Below are 26,332 nucleotides of genomic sequence, written 5' to 3'. Positions count from 1 at the left end.
AAAACTGACATATTTTAAAATATAAGTTGTGTTTAATACAGTTCATTAAGTGTTTTCTATAAAAAGTTTCCTGAAGGTTTAAAGCTCAAGCTTATAGTCTTGAAAGTTGATGGGGATGTTTTTCAAATCAGATTTTCTCCGGTGCAGCTCGGTCGCTGCTCAGAGCGACAGGTTGACGTCGCTCTTCATCTTGCCGCTGCTGAGGCTGTGGATCATGGCGATCATCGCAGAGTGTTTGTTCAACTCGTCCTCCTTCTGCTTCAGCTTCGTCTCCAGCTGACTCTTCTGCAGCTCCAGAGACGACGCCTGGAAAACAGAAAATGTTCTACATCAAGAAACCAGCCTGGGTTTATCTCCTGTCTGCTGCCTGATCATCGACTTAAACTGTGACAAGCTTGGATTCGTCTGTGGACAGAAGCTTTGGGACAGGCTGCAGGAATCTGTTTTTGACTCCGTCTCACGCCTCGATGGTTACAAGCTCTTCAATTTTGGGATTTTTTTTTTTAAAGATCTGAATCTAAAAGGCTGTTTTATTTTATTTTATTACGTTTATTAAGTTGTCAAAAAGGCGTTTCACTTTATGTGAATTTGGACATTTTGTTTTCCCTTTTTGGAGGATTTTAGTTTCTTTCTTTGTTCATTTTTCAAGCATCGTTTGTTTCTTATCAGCATCTCTTCACACACGTGAGAACAGAGAACGACTTTTCTGTCAATTGTCCATCAAATCACAGGTGCATGCATGAGCTAAAATTAAGGCATCAAATAAAAGAAAAAGAAGCCCAACAAAATACTTTACATGTTAAGGAAACAAAGGTATAGAAGCTGCAGGTGTAGCTTGGAGCAAACGTGTCGCGTTTGATCGGCACTCCTGTTGTTACCTTGATGCTGGCGTCCTTCCGGGCCTGCTCTGTTTTGTTGAGTTCTTTCCTTAAAACATCCACCGTCTCCTCCAGGTCTCTCCTCTCCTGCTCCTTTTCCTTCACCTTCTCCTCCTCAGCCCGGAGTTCAGCACGCAGACCTGACAGGAACAAAGCAAAGTGCTCCTGAGGCTCATGGATAGGTTACAAATCCTTTAGGTTGTCTTTAATCTCAGCGCTGATAAAAACATGTCTTATAATCTTGACTTTATCAGTCAGAGGCGGTTTTAGACAAACATTTGCAGGCGACAATAAAAACGTTCCTCTAATAAACAAATAAAAGTTACACAGATTTTCTCACATCTCTGATGAATGAAGAGTCTTGGGATCAGATTTCAGGGGGGAAAGGTCCTTTCCCATATTTAGGATACACACATTTGTCTGTTACGGTGAAATTAACTGAAAACCAACCTGAGATTTCACCGTTTTTCTTCTGTAGATCTGAATTAAGCGATCTGATCTCCTCTTCTCTCTCCTGCAACAATGACGCCGTCCTAACAAAGAGCAACGAGCGTCAGAAACCTCGTCTTCAGGTCAAAGGAAACAAGTGTCGCACGTGTGTGTGTGTGTGTGTGTGTGGCACACTTGTTTTGCTGCAGCTGGAGGGCTTCGTGGTTCTTCTTCAGGGTGTCCGTCTGTTTGGTGAGAGAAACGTGAGCCGCCTGCACCTCCTTCAGCAGCCGCTCCGTCTCATTGAACCTGCAGAGCAGAACTGTCACACATCTGCACGTCCCAATAAACCAGCCAAAAGTTTCATTTCCACAGCCTGAAATAAAGTCTTGTTATACACGTGTTATAAGATCATTTCTCTCAGGCGGAAACAAAGCAGGACAGTACTGGTTAAATCTGCAGCAGTGATCACAGATCAAGCCTGTGGACTTTAAAAGTGAGAACAAAAAAAGGAACAGAAAAAAGAGACTTTGGTGGTTAAGAAGTCAAAACACGTTTGACCCCAGCGTCTGTAACTTCATCAAAACACAAAAAAGTGTTTTTCCTCTTCTTACTGGCGTTAAAAGGAAATAGTGCAGATTGAACTGTGTTGGCTCAGAGAGCGAAGTGTGAGGAGAAAAACCTTCACTGTTTAACTACAGCTGTTATTAAAAAAAAAAAAAGAGCTCAAATAAACAAACAAATAAATAAATCCCACCATGGTTTCACCAAAGTGCCTCTGACCTGTTGAGCAGGGTGTTGTAGGCTCCTTTCAGGGCCTGGTGCTCCTCAGAGTCCCGCTGTAGCCTGGAGTTGTGCTGCAGCAGCTCCTCCATGTCAGCTCTGGAGCGCTCCACCTCCAGCACCTGGCCGCTCAGCTCCACCTTCAGCTCCTCGCGCCGCCGCTCGGCGTCCTTCAGCAGACCGCCCAGCTTACGAGCCTGCGGGCAGAACACGGGGCAAAATTAACATACAGGAAAAGTGGATTTTACTAAAAACAGCGAGGATCAGTGATTGAACTTCTAAGCAAAGATGAACTTTCCCATGGCTTGATTTAATTTAATGATTTTAGGAGGTGCTCACACTGACACTGCTTCACATTTAACATCAGAAAAGCATTTGGCACGGACAGCGTGACGCAGTGCATCTGCAAACTACAACCTGGGACTGCATTAAACATCGTAATTACACGTATTTATTCACTATTAATCTTCTAGCACAAAATGTGAGAAAAAACAGGAAAAACAAAGTTTAAATAGCTCGTTATGATGTTTTTTTTTTTTTTATGTTTTAACATCACAAAAAAGATAAAGCACATGATCCTCACATTTAAGAAGCTGGCACTGCAAACAGTGTATTATCAAAATCTAAAGGAAAGAATAAAAACATGTTACCTCAGCCTCAGCCTGAGCTCTCTGAAAGCGATACTGAGCGAGGAGACGGTCGGCCTGAGAAAGAGCCAGAGCCTTCGCCTCCAACAAGTCCTGCAGACGGCTCTCCTTAGACTGAGGAGACACACAGAAACCTTCATCAGATACAGAAATGCTAAAATCCAGATAAAGTCTGAATGCTCCTGCAGAGGCTTCAGTGTTACATCAACAAATAACTCTCAAGAAGTAAAAATCAGACTGTTAAAAACAAACTGCAAACATATGACAGATTTTTAAACTGCGTGGTTACTCGTCTGCAACATTACAGCAGTGTTCATTGCTTAGGCCTGATGTACTCACCGCGTACGCGCCCAGCTTCTGTTCATACACGTCGATGATCTCGGACACGTGCGAGTCTTTGACCTGCTCCTGCAGCTGCAAGCATCAGACAGACTTCAGTGGAAACGTCGACGGGAAGATTGAAAACATTTATGACACAGTTTTGTTTGTCTGGAAATGTTGCCGACACCGTTTCCAGGGGTTACACCAAATGTTCCCAAACTTTACGACCTTTAAACACTTTAAATAATAAAATATTTCTTTGTGAAACAGTTTTCGAGGCCCCGACGACTTTAAATTATCCAGGGAACAAAGAAAAGTGGAAAATAATATCAGAATCTAATATTTTAGTGTTTTTACTTCTGTGCATTATCTAATAAAACTGCACTGTGTGTGCACAGCCTGTAGCTACATTATAAAGTTTGATAAATCACGTTTGTTTCTGTAATTTAAGACGTTTCCTTTGTTAGCAGCAGTCCAAACAACGTTTTATTGTTTTGACCTACAAAAATCAAGCAAAAAACATTTTGGTCCTAAAATATTTCAAAGTAAAAGTTAAACATGGATGCAGGACACGCATGTGGTTGGGCGCCACGACATTTTAGAGAACCCATAATCTGCAGTACGCTCAAAAGGTGATTTTATTTAAATTATTTTTATTGTATCAATTGATTTTAATTTTGGACATTTAAACAACTTATGGTTTCCGGTAAAATGTGAATATTAAAATGAAAATAAATAAAATAAAAGCCTAAACAGGTCACTGCTACCCTGGTGGTGTTCTTGGATAATTTACATTACCTAATAGTTAATTTGAGGATGAAATTTAATTTGCATTTGTTAAAGTGCACCAAAAGATGGCGTCTTCCCCCTTTTGGTTATGTTGATCTGACTGATCCTCATCATGTATGACTAATGAACGCAGGACTTCACGCTGTGAGCCACCGAGAGGCCACGATCCTTGACTAGCATCTGTAATCTAGTTTGTACATGTGTAGTCTGTAAAGCATGCTTCATCTGATGACAACAACAACAAACAAAGAAAGAGACTAACCAACCCAACCATCCCAGTTTCCAGGAGTCGATCTGAAGGCGTTTATTGTAAAACTTTTTCACCTTTTTTGGTCTTAAAACTTTAACAGCTTTAATAAAAATTAACCCGTAGAAGCAAATCACCTGAAGATCAAATCTGTTTGAATGAAAGAAGAAAATGCTTCATCTTGGTCTTATGTTCTGATCACAGCTGTTTGCCTCCCCCATGGAAATGTTCACGTTTCAACAGTCACAGAGAAACACTCTTGCACACTCTACCTCCAGCCCAGTCTGAATCTTCTCCACCAGACTGTGGACACTTTTGCTGTGGACACTGGAAGAGTCCAGCGTGCTGGTGTTTGTCCTGAGAGGCGGGACTTCCTGCACTGCCACGCGCTTCACAGACAGCTCGGCCTCTCGCTGGCGATAAGCGTTGTTGGCGGCGATGCTTTCTCCCAGACTTGAGAAAAAACAAAGAAATGTTGTCCACGATTCACAGAACTATTAAATATTTCTGGATAAAAATGTGTAGTTTGGATCATGAGACTCACACGAACGAGGGGAAGTCTGGGAGGGGAGTGGCTTCAAACAGCAGAGAGAGCCCGGTCTGCACACTGTCTCTGTGGTGGGACGTGAGGGCCAGAGAGAGCGGCGTCACAATCCTCTGGTCCTGAGGGATAAAACAGAGAGAATAACAACTCGTTTCAACTGAACACAAAACCCTGCGTGCACTAAAAACATGCAGTCAGTGAGAATGTACGGAAGGTAAATAACGTCAGCCTGTATGTAATACCTGCAGCATCCTGTAGAAGCTGGTCTCCATGTCCTTCACATGCTGTCTCAGTTTGCTCATCAACTCCAGGGTCTTCAGCAGAGCTTCTGCACACACCTGACTGAAACCACACACACACTTTAATATCTTAAAGTACCTCAAAAGTAGTTAGAAAACTTTCATCAGCTAAATTAACTCAACATAATAACATAACATTATGTCTATGAGTTCTTTAATTCATCATGAAAAGCTGATTTAAGCTGTTTCAGGATCAGGGTGGCAGCTGACTTTTCAAACTTACATTTGTGCCTGAATGTTATTTGCAGCTCTGTGGGAAGGAAGCATTTTAAGGCCTTTCTAAGTATGTAAGTGGGCAAACGCCTTCGCTTAAATCCTGTTATCAATAGTAACAATACTAAGTATAGAGTGATCCATTTCACATGTGTCTGTTAAGTCACAGACACATCTATACTGGTGGTGTAAAGTGGCCCGTGTCAGTTGTTCTTTTGATGCACAGACTGCAGCTCTCTGAACGTCGTCTGTGCAGTCTGCACGCCAGCTGCAGAGGTCTGCAAGTGTGGTGTCCTTTTAAAAGGGCCTCATTACATTAGTTTCAGCGTTAAGTTTAATATGTTATTGTATGAAGGACAGTCTTGGGTCTGTACACAGCCAATGACTCAATAAACACGCCCACCAAAGCCTCATCAGCTAAGTTATGATACCAAACTGTACCAGATTAACAAGCAGTAACACTGAGGATATTTCCTGTTTTTATATTTTCATTTGTTTTTCGAGCTCCTAAAATAGCTTAAACTTTTCTCAAGAGTCTTGTTTGTTATATTTTTACTTGAATGAGCTCAAATGTTTTTTCATATGTAGTTTCAGTTTTTAGTCTAGTTTTAGTTAATTACATAGTGGATTGCTTAGCGGATGCCTCTGTAGAAGTGAAGTGAATGACTGTAGCAAGTCTGCACAGCTCTTTAAAAATAAAAATAAAAGTTGATACAGCATTTGGTGGATTGCTTTCCTTATCTGTTATGTAGATCAGCGCTGTGTCGCTCATGTTTACTCTTGCTTGTGGCTCTTTGTGTAATTGAGAATGGCCTCTTAAAGAAACAACAACAACAAACAGACGTTCTCCCAAAGCTTGTTGGGCATCATGTTAGCATTAGCCAGCTTATCCCAGCAGAGGATTCACCTGGGCTGCTGACATCTTTGGTTCAGCTCGTGGGCTGTGTTGATGGTTGGTTGGTGTTTTTCTCTACATATCAGAGCCAGTGGGTGAAGTTTCATAACAACCACCAACAGTGACCAATAAATGGAGCATGGCTGACTTGGCTCAGCACGGCTGTTTTAGGGGATTTTCTGAAATCGTTTCCCTCCATAATTACATTTGATTATCTCCACTGCACCTTTACTGACGAGGTTTGACACGTCAGTAAATATCAAAAAGATGCAGTTTGACAACACTAAGAATCATTTTCGGGTAGCTGCATGGGCAGAGACCACCCTCACTAACTTCTGATGCAAACACCTGAAAAATGGCAGAAACCACTCAGTTAAGAAAAGAGCTTCAAGTATTACTCATGGTAGACTTTCAAGGGGTAAAGAGTTAAAGATTTTTAGAGACAATGTGAGTACAAAGTACTGATCACATAAAGCAGTGCAGCTGTATTTTGCATTAATAATGCACGGTCTGGAAATCCCACTGCTTTTCTAGCATCTCTAAAAATCACTTGAACCCAGAAAAACCTGAGCAAAACATCGTCAGAGCTTTCACTCACCTGAGATCATCGTCAGAGCTGGGAAGCAGACAGCTGAGTGGATTGCTGCTATGACAACATGAGAGAAGAGCTTCAACCTGTGAGAGGCACAGCTGAGCGCTTATCTGACAGGACACCAAGGATCTGGTGGCATCCTCTGTGCACAGGAGTGGGAGAGTTAAGGCTTCGAAGGAATCAGACATGTGCAGTAGAGGTGGGAATCACCATACAACCCACGATACGATATTATCACAATATTTAACCCACGATACGATATTATTGCAATTTTTTAAAATATTTTGCGATATTCAGATTCTGTACATGAAGGTAAACTTTATCAATATTCATTTTATCTAATATCAAAGTCTCGCACTCAGTCTTTCTCTCATTTCAGTTTTATTGTTGACAAACTGAACGGTTTGTATTACAGTCTAGTCCAACTTAACTGAATGCAACAATCTGGTACAATTATAGATATTCTGAACTATGCAATTTATGAAAACTATGCAGCCCATTCAGCAACTGAAGAATTTGAAAGTAAATTAAAACAAAATATAATTTTACATTAAATAAAGTTTTAAACTTAATTAAAATAAAACATGGCTTAAATTAAAATAAGCAAACTGTCATGTTTATTGCTGCAATAAAAAAAGTTAAACACATTTGGACAGTGAAGGAATGTCAGGATTCTTGCTCAGAAAAAGGATCAACATGCTCTGAAGTCAGATCATGTTCCAGTCCACGAAAACTTTTTTTGTAACAAAATATCGATTTCTGCTGTCCCTGTATCGATACATTATTAGCAAACAAAATATCACGATACTACCCAGTATCGATTTTTTCCCCCACCCCTAATGTGCAGATACAGACAGACTGCAGGGCGGCAGGGTCACGAGAAGGATATTTAGCAGCAGGCTGGTGACGTAGCTGATGCGGAGACAGTGTTTTCTCAGGTGAGCATCTCCCTGTGAGAGATTGAGGCCCTTCAGCAGCCCTAACAGTGTCGGAAGCAACATTTCCACAAAGCTCAGTGTAGAATCAGGCATACTCTCTGCTCCCAGTGTCTCCTGGATGGAGAGGACAGGAAGAGAAGTGGGTGGACAGCTAACAAATTTTATTTTAATCATGACTACAGCTTCCAGGTAATCAGAAGAAAAGGTTCTGCCACTGTCAGACCACTCCCCTGTATCCCAGTGGGGCTACCTTACCTCCAGTAGCTCGCTCAATAGCTGCAGGACCTGCAGAGAGCAAGATTCGCCACCCTCCACGGGCGAGCTCAGCCACTGCACCAGTGCCAGCCCACACTGCGCCTTGCGTCCACCGTCCCGTCCTGCGGCTCTGAGTTTAGGTCCCGCCGGTTTGAAAACCACCTCGCACAGGAGCGAGCGCAGACCTGAGACACTGCACATGGCAAGGAGAAGCTCCAACACCTGCGAAGCACACACGTAACACACATCAAGATGAAGGTTTGTAGCAGCTGAGCATGGCTTACAAAGGCTTTCCTTCCCCTTTATCCAAAAATAGGCTGCAGAAAAAGGCAAGTGTGCAATCATGCAGTAAAACTCAAGGTGGGCCGATAATGCTTTTCCATTTTCTGTCTTATATGTTAGAATGGATGCTGATTAAGAGTAGGAACAGTCTGATCATATTCACAGTAGACAGCAGAAGCATCTTCATGCATCTGCTTACAATCTTTAGATAAACTTCAGAGAACAAAACACCCAAATTTCAACATAACCTGTGAGTAATACGAGCAGCAGCTTCAAGCTTATAATAATCACAGAATTGACTAAAAATCGAATAAAACTGCAACAAACATCTGATACTTTTCTCAGTTTTGTACCACTGAAACTTGAATATCTATTTATTTATTGATAAATTGTGAACAGACGAATCTATATATAACAAAATTTTTGCAACATTATTATCATTATTAATAATATTATTATGGCACATTTGTATATTTATGTTAGTATGTATATAAAAAGTATCTATTTAAAAAGATCTGTTGCCGTTGCTTTTGTGACACATGTCACGTTACACATTGTCACAGGTTTCACTCCTGATATTTTAACCCAAACCATGATGAGTTCCTAAACCTGCATTATTAGTTCCTGAGCATCATGGAAAAGGTAGCGAAAGCAAAACATGAAAGATGAAAGCAAAACTGAACAAGTTCGGTCTTGTGATATAAAACCATCGACCAAATAATAACCAACAAATGTCCAACAGCTTTTCAGCTGAGATCACAAAAAAAAGGTTTGCAAACCAGCTATGAACCAGTTAAACAACATAATTGTATTGCTTGTTAATATTAAAACTATTAACTACAGTTTTTACAGCGTTTCATTCTTCAATTCAAACATCAAAGGTAAAGTGCAACCAAAATGCCGTGAAGCCCCTGCCCTGCTTCCTCTTGCGCTCGCGGTTTTTGATATTTTACAGCATCACGTTTTCATTTCAAGGAAACACACTGAGTGACTTTAAAATCAACAGTTTCCTAAATTTAAAAATCAATTTCAGTTTCTGTTTAAACTCCTGAACAAATGTAAGAAAACCTCTAGATCTGACAATTAAAATCGAAATTCAAGTTGAATCCTTTCGGGTTTTGGGACGTTTTATTGTTTCTTTTTAGTTCAGTTTAGTTCCAGTTTTTGATAGAAGATTTTTATCATTTCAGTTTAGTTTTTCAGTTTAAGAAAGTATGAGGTCATTTCTGCTTCTGTTCTTCCAGATTAACTAAAAATGAACTCATCATGACATTTAATGTATTGCACAGTCTCTTTATAAGGCAGCAGTTGATAAAAACGCTGACAGCTGCAGAATCGTTCAACTCAAACGTAACCACTTAAACCTGCACGCACAAATAATGAGAGAACAGGCTGTTACAAAAAAGCAACATTAACATTTTTAAAGACTAAATATTCCTTGCATTTATTTCCTGGTTTGTCGGCAGCAGCTCCTGAAAGCGTTGTTTCACTGTCATCAGTTAATAGGAGACACCGGTTTATCAGAAACGCTGCTGTCCAGTTATAAGAGGAAGAAAAAACATGTGAGTCTGTGTGAGAATAGCTTTCTTTAACTGCTGCACAACAAAACAAAACAACAACAGCAAAACCACACAGGAACACGTTTGGACCATCTGTACGCACGCTCAGTAATCCAGAGTGAGACTCCTTTCAGCTCTTGTGCTCACCAAGGACATTTCTATCCGTTTGACTTCAGTTATTCATTTTGAGTTAACACAGATATTTATGTTAGAATTTCAACACCTGGGGCCCGTTCTTCGTACCTCGCTAAGTAGGTTAGCCGGATTAGATTGTTGACGATTTCGCGTGATCCTGGATCAGTCGGTTCCCCGAAGCTCATCCGGGACTTGCTGTCATAGCAACAGAGCCGTAAGCGTAAACCTGCTCGGGAGCAGGTTTACTTTATGTAAACAGGATTAGATCGCGGCCACGCAGGTATGTCCGCTTCATTTATACGAAAGCAACAGCGATAAATAAATAACATCAATGTAACTGAAGATAATGCAGCACTTGATCCTTTTATTGATGTCACACAGATACATACAGGTCATTTCCTAAAAAAGGGAAATGTACTATTAACATCCTATTACATGTATGTGATTATTACAGATGTAATTCATATTTCAGAGTAGTAATTGTAAATTACTTCGTGTAATCAAGATGAGAGACCACGGCTATAAAAGCCAAGGTGGATTTGGGAAGCCTGTCGCAGCCATGTCCTGTCCGTTTACGCGAGCAACCCATTGCGGAAGGTGCAAGATTGATAAGGAGAGTCCTCAGAATTCAGCATATATTGCGGGACAGACAGGATCCTTTAGCTCAGCGCGACAGTGTGCTCATTGAGAGATATCGATTTTCCCGTGAGGGTATTATTTACTTAACCAACTTGTTGACGAGGGGGTGCAGGACCACCACCTGTCTTTGTTTGCTCTGCCCTTTTCTTGGTTGCTGTTATAAACAAACAAACAGATTATTTCAGGGTCTCTTTCCAAGAGACGAAAAGCAATATAAGTGATAAATATTACCATTCTATAGAATATTCTTATATTTCACTTTTACTTGTTCCCATGTTCTAGTGGGTCCTGTTGTGGCTCTAATGTGAAAGAGGATATAATATAACAATATAATATAATGTAATATAATATTGGATAATATAGTGTGATATGATAAATCTACCCTACCGCCTACTGGTGTTGGCCAGAGGGGCCGATGGCGCAATATGGCAGCCTGGCTTCTGTCAGTCTGCCCCAGGGCAGCTGTGGCTACAACCGTAGCTGCCTCCACCAGTGTGTGAATGTGAGAGTGAATGAATAGTGGCATTGTAAAGCGCTTTGGGTGCCTTGAAAAGCGCTATATAAATCCAATATATTATTATTATTATTATTAAATTACTTACGAGTTTAATTTGTCAGCAACTTTCTGCCAGCCCTCTCTCCTTGCTTTTGCAGCCTTTGCAGTGTTCCCTTGCGTTCTGATTAAACTCTGAAACTCCTGAAATCCCTCACTCAGGAGTTCTTGCTCTGCTGCCGAAAAATACCGAGCCGAGCGCGCTCCTTCGACATTTTCGCCGACCAATCAGAGGGTTGCCGATCAATGTTTCTACTATCGATGCGTAGCCCCTTTTACGACACCCAGTGATGTCACATTACTGCGTCCAGCTGTAGTAATCGTCAACAGCAGGCGTGTTCGGGGAACCGGATTAGCGAGCTCACGGTTAGCGCGATGATTTGATCTTGGATGTGTCATTTGATCTTGGATGTAGTAAGCGACGTACGAAGAACGGGCCCCAGGTCCCAAAATAAGCTGTGAAACCAAACACTAAACAGCTCCACTGAAGCACATTACAGCCTCTCTGCAGTGCTGAAACAGCAGCTCTCCCTCTGTGACCCTCAGCGTTCGCTGGATCGATCGTTCTTCTGGTCAAACCTCAAAGGTCTTCAATGTCAGCCAAGTCTAGAACTTTGAAACTGTGATTCGTACAAGTGTGGTGTGTGTTGTCAAATTGATAACAATCGATTAAGTAACAGGATATGAAATACTTCTGTCTTATTAACGAGCAGTAAGAAATATTTAAAATAATTATTTGTCTAAAAACAAAAAAACATTTGTATTTACCTCAGAAATTCATTTTATTGTTTTATATGTTTTTAAATATATTAATTTTATGTGTTAAAGTGCAGAAATGAGTGAGTTTGTGTCTGTAAGCCTTGAAAGGAGAATGTGGTTCAGTGGCTGCACTGAACAGACGTGAGCATATCCTGAAGTTGCTCCGTGATTTGATGCAAAGCTTTTGTGCTGCTTGAAGACGCCGTGATGGTGCAGACGTTAACAATAATTCGCTGATGTTCAGACAGACGTCTCAGAGCCATAAAGACAAAACTAAGACTAAAGTACAGCTTTCTATCCCTCAGCCATGCTGAACGCGCTCCTCTTGTTGTCATTTGCATCAAAGTAGGTGAAACGGATCCACCCAGGCTTCTGCTTCTTACCTGGACATGCTCATATCCCTGAAGTTTAACTGAGTGCTACCTTTTGTTTGAGCAGGACTTGCTTGTTTGCCTTCATGTGCATATGAACTTGAGTGACAGCCCATTCTTCATTCATAGGGTCGGCCTTCTATCAGGTTGAGGTCAGGACTCTGTGCAGGCCAGTCGAATTCCTGCACATCAAACTCACTCATCTATGTCTTTGTGGACCTTGTGTTGTTTCTGGTGCACAGCCATGTTGGAACACGGAGAGATGATCTCCAAAATGTTCCCACAAAGTTGTGACCATGAAATTGTCCAAAATGTTTTGGTATCCTTGAGCTGCTTTCAGTGGAACGACGAGCCTGAGCACAACTCCAGAAAAACAACCCCACACCATAATCCCCCCTCCACCAACGTCTCTCCAGAGAACACATCTGCCCACTCTAGAGTCCAGTGGCGCCGTGCTTTACATCACTGCATTTTAAGCTTTGCGTTGCGCTTGGTGATGTAAGGCTTGGACGCAGCTGCTCAGCCATGGAAGCCCAATCCATGAGGCTCTCTATGCGCTGCCTCTGAGCTAATCTGAAGACCAGGTGAAATTTGGAGGTCTGTAGTGATCTCTGTGCACTGCTCCTCAGCATACGCTGACCCCGCCCTGTGATTTTACATGGCCTACCACTTTGTGGCTGAGTTGCTGTCACTCCCAATCGCTTCCACTTTGTGATAATACCACTAACAGCTGACTGTGGAATATTTAGTAGCGAGGAAGTCACATGGCTGGGCTTGTTGCACAGTTTGCACCTCATCACGGACCGCACTGGAATTTACTGTCTAAGAGCGACCCACTTTGTTGCCACAAGAAGGTCAGTGTTGACGTCAGCGGCATCACGTCTGATGCAAACTGTGTCACACGTGATGGTTTCAGGAAATACTGGGAACTTACAGAGTTAAGCACAGCTGGTGTGGGTTATCATATTTGTCGTCTCTCACCTTGGCTGCAGGGTCCGGGTCTTTCGAATGCAGCAGTCCTAACACTTGAGACACACATGCCGAGAAGTGGGGATACCTGGAAATGGACAAAGGCTTTCAGCGGAGTTTTAAAGCAGCTGTTCAGGAAAAGAGCTGTGAATTATCTGCATACCTTGTTAGGTAATCAGCTATTTTGGGGTTCTTTAACAAATCAACCAAAAGGTCGACTGAGTATTTTCTCGTCAGAGTACCATCACCGTTCACGATGATGTTGAACACAAGCTGGAACGTTTGATGGATGTTCTTTGCATCAAAGAGCTACGAGGAAATCCCAGAGATTAGAGACAGGATATTATGTGAATCAGCATGAATGTTGTTTACTGTTCAACAGATAAAAACGAGAAGAGAAAATAGGAACAAAGTAAAAAAGGAACAATTGTTTCTGCTGTTAAGAAAAAAAAATCGAGTCATGGCAGAGACCTGCAGAAGTCTTGAGTCTCATTTGATGACATTTTGTCAGATTGGCTTGTAATTTTTTATAAAAAGTGTTTTTTGAGCAAAAGTTCTCCAGGTTTTTTTGGAGTTCTTTCAAAGTTTTCTGATTTTTGGACGTTAGCTGCTTTTTCACTCTTTTTCAGTCCAGTCTGTGAACATTTACAGAAAGATTTCTTTGTTTCGTCTTTAGACACTTTGTTAAGCGCAGATCCCAGCAGAGTTCACCTACCTTCTCTCCAACCTTCTCATTCAGGCTGAGGCTGGCCAGTATAGACAACGTGAAGACCACCACAGTCAGGCTGTTGTGCGCCAGAAAGTTGATCAGTGTGCGATAAAACTGCTTCACGTTGTCCTACAAAACAACATAACCAGTTTCACTCCTACTGGTCACCAACAATAAATGCATGTGGCCCAAAAAACTGAATAGTGCATCTCAAAAACATTAGAGTATCCTATTATTGTATTGTGAAATATTTAAAGGCCTTTTTTGGTTTAATTTTGATGATTGCGGTTTACAGCTCATGAATTTCTCGGGCCTCCAATTCTTAGAACTCTTCCTCTTGTATGTGAATCAGCAGAAACTCACCAGAGACTTGATGTAGATCTGCACGGAGATGTTGTCGCGACAGAGATTGGCCAAGAGGCCGAGACATGACATGACAACGTCTTCATTTTGAGATTGGCTGTGATGAAAGACCGTCGGTAATCTCGTTAATTGAAACATAATGAATCAAAACATAAAGAGCAGTAATTCAGTATAACATAAAGGCAGAGATGAGATGTGTTTCTCACATGTTGGTCATGAGAAAAGTGATGAGCTCGTGGATGCAGCTGGCGGACTGGAAGATGCGAGTGTTGTAGGTCAGCTTCTGCAGCACCTGGAGGCACTGAAATACAGAGCAACACGACACAGACAGTTTTAGAGAAAGACTCAAAGCTAAAAGGTAAAAGTCTGTCGAGTAGATAGTACAGTCATAAATCTGCTTCAGGTAATTACTACATCTATATTAATAAAGATTTGGTTTGACCACTATTGGAATAGTTTTGGGTTTGTCTGCACAGGCAGAAACTACCCTCACGAGCTCCTGGTGCACACACAGTTTGTTCTGCTCAGTACAGGAAAGGGCTTCAGCGCTTAGTCCTTGTATGCCTTCAAGGGGTAAAGAGTTTCTTGTAAAACACAATTCTCAATTTTACATTTTGCTCATGAAATATGCTTTAACTTGTATAAATGTCAAGGACACCAAGAGCAGAAGCACCACGGCACTTTCTTTCTGTCTTTCTTTCTGTCACTGTGAACTGGCAGAGACATTTGTGCTCGCACAAGCTGACGGTAATGTTTAGAAGACTTCAGGGCTTCAGTTTGTGTGAAAACAGCTACGACGTTTCCTGTAATTGCTTGAGTCTCACCCCCAGCTAGCAGCACACCGACTGTATTGATGGGCTTACCTGCAGCACCAGAGCCTCCCCAGGTGTGTTGCTGTGACAGTGTATGACAGCAGCCAGGGTGCTGGTGAGGTTGTAGCTGCTGTGCAAAATCTCCCGGCTCTGATCGTCGCAGGCTGTGAGGAATGAGTGTTTATGAAGTCGTTAGCATTTAGATTTTCTGTCTCAGAAATCATAAACATCCTTTTTTTATTATTATTCTTACTACACTATACATTCTGTTTACTATTCTCTGCTTACTGATGCAGCAGTTTCCTGACCCAATACGATAGGATTCTTTGGGAGACAATAATAAACCTAACTGACCAACTGGCCTCTGATTATTTATGCATTCAAAGGTTAGCTTCCAGCACACTGTGAAAAGTTCGGCACACAAACAAATAGTTTGCTGTTATTATCGGAATTTTGTAAAAACAGTGGAAATCCACATACTGCACATATATTTGAGGCAGACATGATTTTACTCAGAACCGTAGGAGGGCAGCCATACTTAGTGCTGTAAGAGGGCCTGACATTGAGAAAAGACGGTGAAACCTCAGAGGACATACCAGGGTCTGAGAAGCCTGTGCAGGAGTATATATATATGTATAAGCTACACGTAGAACACCAGGCTGTGAACCATCCTTCTATGGTCTTAGCAGATTAAGGGAGACTTGTTGAACTATCTTTAAGAGAGGTCTCACTTTTCAGAGGGATTTATTCTTTCCCCCTTACCACAGACCATTTCTTAATTTGGACTCCCTTATATCGAAGAATCTGTCTGAACTGACTGAACTGGATAAAACCAGGGATGAGAACATCTGGATCCTAGATTACTGATTACCTGACAAGGTTCTTATTTCCCTTCTAGGAATCATAATACTTAAACTTCAAAGCCCCAGATTACACATTGTCCATGCTCAGGCTTCTCAAAACATTCCTGTTCTAATGTCCGGTCTTACAGCACTAGGTCTGACTCCCCTCCCCTCTGCCTGCAGTATGGACATGAGTTAAACATGTGAGGTAGTAAGAACACTGTAGTAAAGGGCAATGAATGAAAGTTTTGGTTTTGAATTGGAAAAAATTACTGTAGATTTCTGAAATCCTGAAATCAAAGTTAAGACTTGTTTTAATTTTGAAAAAACAAAACAAAAACACACACACACACACACATTTTCAAGCCAGTGGCACCATGTATTTCTATATATTATGCCTGTATAATCAACAATTGTCAAGTATTGTTCGGCTCCATAAAATAACACTGCATCGCAGAAATACTTTGAAAGCGCGGAACGACAATATTTTATATAAAGCCGGAGATTTGATGTGTGAGCTCGAACCTGTAACAGTCTTTGTGGCAGTGAAAAACTCACTTTGTATGATGTCCACACAGCTGTAAACAAAGTTACTGATGCTTTAGATTTTCTTATGACTTCTTCCACATTAGTTCTCTTTGAATTTGATTTCCACTCAGTTTAATTTCAGTTCCAGATTTGCTCGTTTGAGTTTAGTTTTCAGTTTTAGTGTTTGGACTAAGGAGCTTGGAAAGAAAAGCGTCTGGACTTCTTTAAGTTGCTTGAAGACGTTTCACCTCTCATCTGAGAAGCTTGAGATCCCTTCCCAGACGCCTTAATGCCCACTCACACCCTTTGCCATCTGACCTCAGGAAACCACATGATAGGGTGGGACCAGGTTTCACAATGAGCTCACCCAAAACCTTGGCTGATTGTGACCTACATCTGTTTTCACACCTTGGCTCATGTGATTAGGTAAAGCATCATTAGGGGGTCATTTTGTCCCTCTCGGGGGGGTTACTCCCACAGTGCTTAAATCTGGGACTCTCCACCATTTGACCCTAGAACTGAAGAAGCTTCTTGGATGAGAGGTGAAACGTCTTCAAGCAACTTAAAGAACGCTTTTATTTCCAAGCTCCTTAGACTACGATGACCTGGATGACTGAGAACCTTCACAGACTTAGTGTTTGGACCAGTTATACTATGAAAGGTTCTTGTCAACAGCTCAGGGAGGCATTGTAATCGCATGTGAAGTGCAGTTTTTTATGCAGAAGAGCATATCGGTCACAGGTGTGCACATTTGACTTGTTTTTAAGGTTATTTCACCACAGCGGTAAATTTAAATTGCTCGGCTATAACACAGGAAAAGTAATAAAACTTCAGACTGAATTAAAGAACAAAGTCATCTGTGTGCCCATCTTCATTAGTTCCTACATGGTGCTTACATTTTCTCCTCTCTTTTTTTATTCTTCCCTGTATGATAGGTCACCCCTCTGACTGCGATGCCATCCCTCTGCCTCATTATCTGGTGAATTTTGAATTGTCCCTCTATTCTAGCATTAACCTCAAGAGTTACACATATATCTGACGACTCAGGTGGAGGTAGGACTCATCCAGAGTAGAGCTGTTTTATTCCAAACTATTCAACCACATAGGAATCTTTGACAGTGTCGATGTGCAAAGAACACAAGATGTTATTTACACTCTGATCCTAACCCGTCCCTGTGCTGAAGTTACACATTACTGTGTCACATGCATAAATCGACACACTGATCTTTTTTCTTTATGTCATGTAATGATTGGTATTTCAAGGTAAAAAAAAAAAAATGCACACACACATGCCATATGTCTTCAGAGAAGTTGAGATCTGATGGCAAATGCCCTGTATTTGTATAGCGCTTTACTAGTCCCTAAGGACCCCAAAGTAGGGCTGGGCCCTATCATACCGTTCACGGTGATACCGGTGTAATGTTGGGCAATGATAAGAGAATGAAATATGGCGATAGAATATGGGTAAAACGCGCGTGCGCAGTGCCTTTGTTTACATACGCACATGGTGGCTACGCAGAATGAGAAGAGCGAAAGCGGACCGTTGAATGAAACAGATGAACCAGAACTGGTTTGTAAAAATGCTGCAACTTCAGTGGTGTGGAACTGGTTTAGCTTTCGTCCGTCAGATACACAACAAAGCACTATTTGTGGTAGAGCATGCTAGCGGGCCGCCGTTATTACCGTGTTGTTTGGAAAATACAGCACACTTAAAATCAATCCTTTGATTTTTCTGAAAGTTGACAGAGCCCCTTATAATCCCGTGTGCCTTATGTATGAACTCTGGTTGTGTTTACTGACCTCGAAACGATTTTATGTGCACGGCGCTCAAAAATCTGTCACATGTTTTAGTACAACTTTGCTAAGCTACGAAGCCGCACCGCTTGATGGATTGTCGGAGCATCACGGCTATCGTGGGCAGGAGCCTCGCGGAGTGATACGTACTGTGCTTCAACATAGTGTTACGGTATTGTGTGTGTTTAACCTCTTTTTAAGTTTTGTGGATATTCTACATGGTTATGCTGAGGATATGTCGGCCAGTTTCCACTGGAAACGCCTTTTGGCTAAACTGTCAGCAAAGAATTTGCATTTGCACTGTTACATTTTTATATAACTTTAATGCACATAAAAAACAGCTGCTTGTTTAAGTGCAAATACATTGATGGTTTGGTTTTTTCCCCCACTAATAAAGTTGTGGAGTTGTAAAGCATTTTGTCTAGTGTCAATTATATCGTCAGTTATATCGTTATCGCAAATTTTCAAATGTACATCGTGATAATTTTGGTCATATCGCCCTGCTCTACCCCAAAGCGCTTTACACATTCAGTCATCCACCCATTCACACACACATTCACACACTGGTCATGGCAAGCTACATTGTAGCCACAGCCGCCCTGGGCGCACTGACAGAGGCGATGGCAATTACTTTGTGTTCTTCTGCACATTGTACAGATCAGCTGTTACACACAGATGTATACGGTGGGACAGTTTGTGGTAATACAGCTGTCTTCAAGATAAATCCTCCGCTCCACCCAAGTCTCAGACCTCAGGACCTTATAACAGTCCCTAACGAATTCTATCAGATAAGTTCAACCTTATAGAAAAATATATTGATTGTTCTTCAACCTCCTCTCATTTGTCACACCGTTTTCAGAGAGGGACATGTGTAAAACCTGCGTGTTCACTATATTACTTTTGTTATAGCATCCCTGGCTTCAACAGACTCCCTCATCGGGTGTGCTCATTTCTGAGCCACTAATCTGTGATGCTCTTTGCAGATAATTATTGAAATGAACTGAATGCAAGAAATTAGTACACCGTTAGTAGATCACCTAAAGAATTTTCCGCTCCCATGGGATTGTTTTGTAAAACCACTGTCACATTAATCTGCCCGGCAGCTTTCAGCCACAAAACTGACACGGTGCCTCTTTGGTAAACCCCGCCAGCAGCTTTGTGATGCCTAAAGAAGGCTTTACAACACTTTCATAATGACAACCGATACAGATTAAGTTGTCTGTGAATGTTTTAAATACTTTTGCTCTGGCAACTACTCCTCTGCTTACAATATAAACGCAATAGTTTATGCCATTTAGATAAAACTACATCCCTATGACATGATTGCAAAGGCCCCTAATGCTTGTTGGGTTGACAGAAGCAATCACATAAAGACTCAAATCTGGGACTTTTCTGGAATTTCACATTTCTGTGAAAAAACAAAGTTTTAGTTAACTAATAAACTTGAATTCAAAATGCCAGAGCACTCAGGTGATGGTCCATTACTGGTGCTGAAGTGTGTATAAAGTATGAAGAGGTCTTCCGTACCTAGCTGTGACAGCAGGGAGATGATGGAGCTCGTCAGGGTGGGGCTGGTGCTTGGGTTTCCAGCCAGCTCTACCAGCCCACTCACACACTCGCTGGGCAGAACCTGAGCTGAGGACAGCAGCTGCTCGCACTTTAGGCCCGAGAGCTTCTGCAAACACACGGCATGTACGTAAACTACACAGGGATACGATACACATATCCCCAACAGCATTTTGAGTTGTAATCACAGGCCAAATTATTGCACAGCAAACCCCTACTTTGTATATTCTACTCCCAAACCACTGCTTGCCTCACGTGGTGCCTCATAAAGCCACTCAGGTGTTATTCTCCAGTTTGACGGATGTATAAACTGAACAGTTAGCTCACCTCCACCTGTTTTTGTAGCTGCGCTGCGTGCTGCGCTGTCCTGCTGTCTCTGTACTGCTGTATAGCCAGCAGCAGAGACTTCAGACAGGTCGTCACGTCCATCTTGTACAACAAAAACTGCACTGTAAGGAGACTTTGTCAAAGAGAGAGACAAGAGAGAAACAACCAATGTCCGTGTTAACACTAGCTAGCCAGCTTCTTTCATTGTAATGACAACAGAAAATAAACTAATCATAAAAGCCTGAAACTGTGACTCGTTTATTCAAAACATAAGATTAAATTACGATAAATATGATAAATGTCAATTCGATAAATAATATACCTGCGGTGCCTTTTCTTTTTTCAGAGAAACATCAACAACCGGCAACACATCGACAGCTTCCTCCCGCTTCAACTTCGAACGGGAAGGGATCGTACCATGTACGAGAAAGGGGGAGACAATAAATGAAATCAATATTAACGACATTATAATTGATTATTTGGTGCCATATTTACACAATTTTTAAAAATGAACAAGGGTTTTAAGAGCCAGATTGAAACAATGCTTAGGAATTTAATGGTAATGGCTTAAAATAGATTAAGCTGTTGAAAATGCACACCCTTATTACAGGGACGAGACCATGTGAGAATACACGTAACAAGAGGGGGCGGAGCAACAATTACCCGTAGTAGTTCAACAGTGAAAAGTGAATTAAATTAAATTAAATTATTACATTTATTTAAATGTAATAAATTTACATTGAAACATGACTTTCAGAAAATTTTATTTTATTGAATTACTTATCAACAAATGTAATTGATTTTTACACACAAACCCCTGTAAGGTTTACTCTAAAAGAAATAACAGCAAACTGTTTCTTCCACAGTATACTTTTCACCAAAAAATAGAAACCAAAACAGTGTGTGTGTGTGTGTGTGTGTGGGGGGGGGGGGGGGGGGGGGGTCATCAATTTATTGAATCGTCATACAAGAAAATACAGCATATTTTCCTGTCCTGATGTATACCCTTGTTAGAATAGCAACAAGAGTATACATCAGTTTTTTATATAACCACCTGTTTTCTTCAACGTGGTCTGAACTTTCTTAGGCAACCATTCTCATCATTTCTTTCAGTAGTCTTCAGTAGGATCAGGGTCTGGAGAGGCCAATCCACGACTGATAGTGCTCCAATGTGTTTTCTATCCAGGAATGCTTTAACTGCATTGGCTGCAGTGTGTATGGGTTCATCATTGTGCTGAAAATGCCTCAAAACCAGTCTGTATTTTTCTATTTCCACAATTCCATTAATTTTGAAAAGATCAACATCCCTGGCTGAAATGCATCCCCAAACCACAACAGAGCCTCCACTGTGTTTTACAGAAAGCTGTGGAAATTAATTATTGTAACTCTCTCCTCCTGAATCCTCCTCCTCCTAAATCTGGATTCAGCACTCCACGACACCGTCTGTCACTGATGTTTCAGTCCAGTTCTTGTAGTATTTGTCATATCTCATCATTTGCTTCCTGTTTCCCTTCACCATACTCCTGGGTCTTCCAGTTTGATCATCATACACCAATGTGGCTTAATAAACAAACAAACAAACAAAAAACATTAATCTGAAAACGATAAAGTACGAGTGACTGAAGATAAGTGGTAAAGTAGCCACTGAAATAAAAACAAAAGAAAAGCTGAAAGACCTTCAGAGACCCTACCTACTGCTCAGACCGCTTTAAAAAATTACATTTGCATTTGCCTGGTTTCTTAGAAGCAGGCAAATAAATGATGCATGTTGTGTTATCATAATATGAGTCATTTAGTTAAACATACCAATTACAACACATCACTTTAGTCTGGAAAGGAGCTCAAGAACTGTGACCAAATTCCACAGAAAGAAAGAAAAAATAATAATAAATGACATGAACATAACAAGGTAAACATAAGGAAACATAAATAATGTCTCAAGGGTGATGTGACTAGCCGAAAGAGGATATCGAGCACTGAGGTTTCTTGTTGCCATATATAGGTTGCATGTTGTTTTTAGGACACATGCAGACGAAAAGAAGACTGCAAAATGCAGCACTTTGCATCCATCCACATGATGATGCATGTGCAGCTGACCTCAGCAGCCCATGCAAACACTATGAAGTCTAACAAATTAAAGAACACAAGAGAAGCTGCAGTGACTTTGATCAAATTAATTGAATTCTCTGCAGACTGCAGACAATGGTGGGTGGATGTGTGTGGTGTGCGCATCTTTTTGATTCAGTGTCTGAGTGTGGAAACTGTGGTTAGACCCTGCTGATGGTCTTAGGGGCCCATCACTGCTTTCTGCCGCGCTCTGTTCTTCTTATGTGTCTTTGGCGTTTTCCTGTCTGCAGGTTTTATTTTGAAAAAAGAAAAAAAAGACTGCATGTATTTAAACGGATGATGATGTTCAATAAAAAAGAAATTGCGCCCAGTGATGAAACCCCAGCTGATCTCAGGCACAGCGGGCATTGTGTTTAACAAAGGTCAGTGAGGAACAGAAGCAGTTCGTGCTGAAAGGGTGTGAAAACAAACACAGGATGTGCAACTGCGTTTTGCCCGTGCCGACAACGAGGGTTAAGCCCTTCACTTTTCAGAGTTCAGAGTTTGAAGAAAGAAGCGCGTTTTGCACAAATGATAGACAATCACCGAATTACAGGCTCCTTTAAGACTGAAATTTAATGGCGTGTAACAGCAATGAGCAAACACAAAGGGTGAGGAAGTAAAATAGACAGATATGCAGATTAGGCGATTGCCTCCTCATTATAATCACATTATTTAAAACTCATTTAATTTTAAAAAGGTTCCATAGCTTAAAAAAGAACTGCCACGTACAAAGGACAGCAGAGTTTTCCTCTGTGCTAAAAATAACTAAAATCATAGAAGCGATAACTCCGCTTGCGTGAGGGGAAAAAACCTGCGTGTAAATGTAAATCTTGTTTGAGATACGTAGCTGCAGAGATGTGAATCGTCATATTTCAGATTTTCACACATTAGCACCCAAAAATGTAACCAGCAAGTGCTGTGAAGTGAAAGGAGGGTTCACACCAACATTTCTTCTGCTTTGAAGCTCAAAAGGTTTCAGAAACAGAGGAAAGTAAGATCGAGATCAACCCTTTGTGTAGTGTTCCTGTGATTCTCACTCCCAAACAATACACACTGTGTAGATGGTTATGTGATGGCTAGATGTTAGAGCACATTCATGAACAGAAGTGTGATCAATTTAATAAAAGAAAAAATAACCATAACCAAGATATGAGGGGAAATCTTGGACAAATACAAGCAGACTGGAGCAGCCAGCGTTCAAAACACCGACATTCAAGGTAACAGAAGGTTCCCGAGCCACATCCACCCAGCTGGTTTCTGTGTTTCTTGTGTATTTGTGTACACTGTGACTTCATGGCTGTCTTGGGCTCCAGCTCTTGTTTTGGTGTCTCATTAATTTGATTTAATGTCCTGCTTAGTGATAACATCACTCTTGGCCTCCCTGCACTGGCTTCTAATTGAATTTAGGATTCATTTTAAAGTTCTTTTGTTGGTTTTTAAATCTTTAAATGGTCTGGCGCCTGCGTATCTGTCTGATTTGCTGAAGCCCTATGTCCCCACTCGTTCGCTCCGGTCAGCTGAGCAGCTGTTGCTCTCAGTCCCCAAATCACGGCTGAAACTGAGAGGAGACCGAGCGTTCTCTATCGTGGCTCCTAAGCTTTGGAATAATCTTCCTCTTCACATTAGGCGATCGACATCAGTGCTGGTTTTTAAATCCAGATTGAAAACACATTTTTATTCACTGGCTTTTGACTCAGTGGTTGACTGACTTGTATTTTATTGTTTTTCGCTATGTTTATTATTGTATCGTATTTATTATTCTTATGGTATCTATTATGTTTCTATTGTTCAGCAGTTTGGTCAGCCTTGTGTGTTTTTAAAGTGCTATATAAATAAACAATGATGATGATGATGAACACAGTAACGTGTGTTGGGTTGCTCTGTCTTCAGACTCACTGTCAGACTGATTAGACAGTGAGTCTGAAGGTGAGAGTCCTCACTGCCCACGCCTGTCTTTGGGTCTGACCAACACCGTTTCCTGTGTGTCATTCCCCCCTCGCCTTCCCCCCATCCGTCCTGTCTGCACTGACCTCTCCAATAAAGACAAAAGGCCTCATTTTCTGAAAACTCTTCCTATCCCATCACCTTCCGAAGAATCACTTCACCATGTTGATTAATAAGGACGGTGGGAATGGTTTGAAGTCTCGTCACAGAAAATGTGCCAAAGGCAAAGAATCTGAGCTTGAAATAAAATGAAATGAAAGATCAGCCCCACACAAGGGTTAAATTCAGATGGAAACTCTTATCACACAAAGAGAACAAGCGCATAAATATATCTGAGTGTGGCCCCTCGACTGTCACAGTGTAGCTGACATTTGATCTTATCATGTGTAAAAGCTATTTTAATTACTGAAGAGAACCAGTGTCAAACTCAGCCCAAGTATGGTTGTACGTTAATCCTTAAAGCAACAACGTTTTTAAAGTTGCAGCGTCATTTTTACACCACACCTAAAATCCCACTAATCATCCGGGCTCTTCACCCTATGACCACACGCTGGGGTATCTAACGCCACATGACCCAAATGGAAACTATGTCAGCTGAAAAAAACCCATCGAAATGTGCAACACTTAAAACTTTGCCTAATTTGAGCATGGCTTCAAATACAGCCCTGAAAACAGACAGGCGGTCGTTGGCATTTCGCCCTCGTTCCTGAGAGACGATGTATCAGTCAACAAATGAACTACTGTGGCGTCACAGCTGGGGCCATCTCTGTGTCGTTTATAACACAGAGAAGGACCCAGCTGTGACGCTGAAGTGGTATCTTTAAATTAGCTGTAGGTGTGAATGCTTGTCTGTCTCTCTGTTAGCTTTGCAACAGACTGGTGATATTCAGAGTGCACCATATGTCTGGTATTATTTCCCTTCCAAATTAGTGCTTCCTCTTAGTTGCTGGTCTAAATTTGTTTCCTTTCATGTTCAGGCCGTGTTAGTGTTGTCTCTGTGTGTAGCAGGTTTTGTCTCCATGTTTGTTTCACTGTCTGCCTGTCTGTCTCTGTATTCTGTACTTCTAGATAGACGTCTAATTTTGCCAGTCCCTCTTTTTGTGCGCCTTGTACCTTGTCACTCTCTGTGACCGCGTCTCACTGTGCCAGTTCTCATGTATTTAGTCAGTTAATGGTGGTCTGAGTAACCCTCACCACTTTGTTCTCCAGTGTCTTTGTTCCTGTTCATCCTACATATTTTCCCCCATTTGTTATTTATTTCTGCTGTTTGCTATTTATATTTTATTCCTGCACAGTTTGCTTGAAGCACTCATATTTTGTCTATTCTATTCATGTGGATCTTATCTTTCTATTCCCTTGCTTCCTTTTCTGGTTACTTTTTTCTTGCCCGTGTTTCGTCCGTTTGCGATGTCTGTGTTTTTTTTATCTTATGGTCTCTTTTAAGTTTGTTTGTCTCTTTACTTCTTCAAACTGAATTCAAAGTGGAGAAAATGCTGCATAACATTCTCATAGTCTCATTCACACTAACGTTGGTTCTGTATCTTGTAACCAAAGGAAGTTTCAGCATGCAGACTGGAGCCAGCGATCAAAACACGTGCTTCCTATTTTATTTTGTTGGTTATGTTGTAACTGTCTCGTTACTCCTGATTTGTCCCTGCCATCTCCTCTTCCCTAATAACCGTCCTGTGTGTTTATTGTTTAATCTTCTTTAATCTTCTGGGTCCTCTTTTTTCATAACAAATGATCGTACTCCCCGCAGATTGTGATACTGACACCTCCAGGCCATGCTGCAACTCTCTGAGGTGGCTGTTTGACTGAAGCATCTTGATGGGAATCGCCTAAAATCCTAAAATAAGCAGTCTCAAGGACCAGAGACGAACACAGCTTTAGCACAGTGGTATGTGTATTTTTTCCTTCATGCATGACCTTTTTCCTCATCTCTCACTAAATATTATTAGTGCAACACTTTTCTTCCTGCATACACTCTTATACAAACACAATAAGAACCAAAGGGCCCAGATTATGGAAAAGGTTCAAGAAAAGATCACCTATAGAAATAAATTTTCAGACTTTTAAACCAAACCACAGATTCAGCCGATTTGAAGGTTTAGGAGCTACAACCAGATGGGCTGATCTAATGTATGCAAAAGAACTTCTCTAAACGCATTAACAAGTGTCAGCTAAGAACAGGAAACTGAAGCAGTTCACACGGCTCACCAAAATCAGACAACAGAAAATGAA

The 26,332-nt window shown here is 41.3% G+C and overlaps 1 protein-coding gene across 1 annotated transcript; it reads right to left on the bottom strand.

Moving 5' to 3' along the window:
* Positions 1-159: 159 nt before the first annotated feature.
* cip2a (cellular inhibitor of PP2A) lies at positions 160-20,140 on the bottom strand. Its single transcript, XM_085363012.1, has 21 exons — positions 20,039-20,140; positions 19,673-19,820; positions 15,033-15,145; positions 14,376-14,470; positions 14,170-14,266; positions 13,813-13,935; positions 13,261-13,406; positions 13,110-13,185; positions 7,831-8,052; positions 7,527-7,689; positions 6,644-6,791; positions 4,881-4,980; positions 4,639-4,757; positions 4,367-4,547; positions 3,077-3,151; positions 2,741-2,851; positions 2,091-2,287; positions 1,503-1,616; positions 1,329-1,411; positions 879-1,018; positions 160-306 (listed from the first exon to the last, which is right to left on the bottom strand). Exons 1-21 carry the CDS (start codon positions 20,138-20,140, stop codon positions 160-162), a joined length of 2,700 nt encoding a protein of 899 aa, XP_085219138.1.
* Positions 20,141-26,332: the final 6,192 nt, after the last annotated feature.

The sequence above is a fragment of the Diplotaxodon limnothrissa genome, linkage group LG9, assembly GCF_057381915.1.
Source record: "Diplotaxodon limnothrissa isolate DT_005_m linkage group LG9, D_limnothrissa_male_GT1.1, whole genome shotgun sequence".
Taxonomy (NCBI): domain Eukaryota; kingdom Metazoa; phylum Chordata; class Actinopteri; order Cichliformes; family Cichlidae; genus Diplotaxodon; species Diplotaxodon limnothrissa.
This window is presented reverse-complemented; position numbering and strand designations above follow the sequence as displayed.

What these genes read in the sequence shown, in the direction of transcription:
- cip2a (XM_085363012.1), bottom strand. Translation starts at nt 20,140, where the DNA reads ATGGACGTGACGACCTGTCTGAAGTCTCTGCTGCTGGCTATACAGCAG. An exon ending in TATTGAGCGAGCTACTGGAG is followed by an intron (nt 7,690 to 7,830) that starts GTAAGGTAGCCC and finishes CTCTCCATCCAG; the next exon opens with GAGACACTGGGAGCAGAGAG. An exon ending in TACAACACCCTGCTCAACAG is followed by an intron (nt 1,617 to 2,090) that starts GTCAGAGGCACT and finishes TCTGCTCTGCAG; the next exon opens with GTTCAATGAGACGGAGCGGC.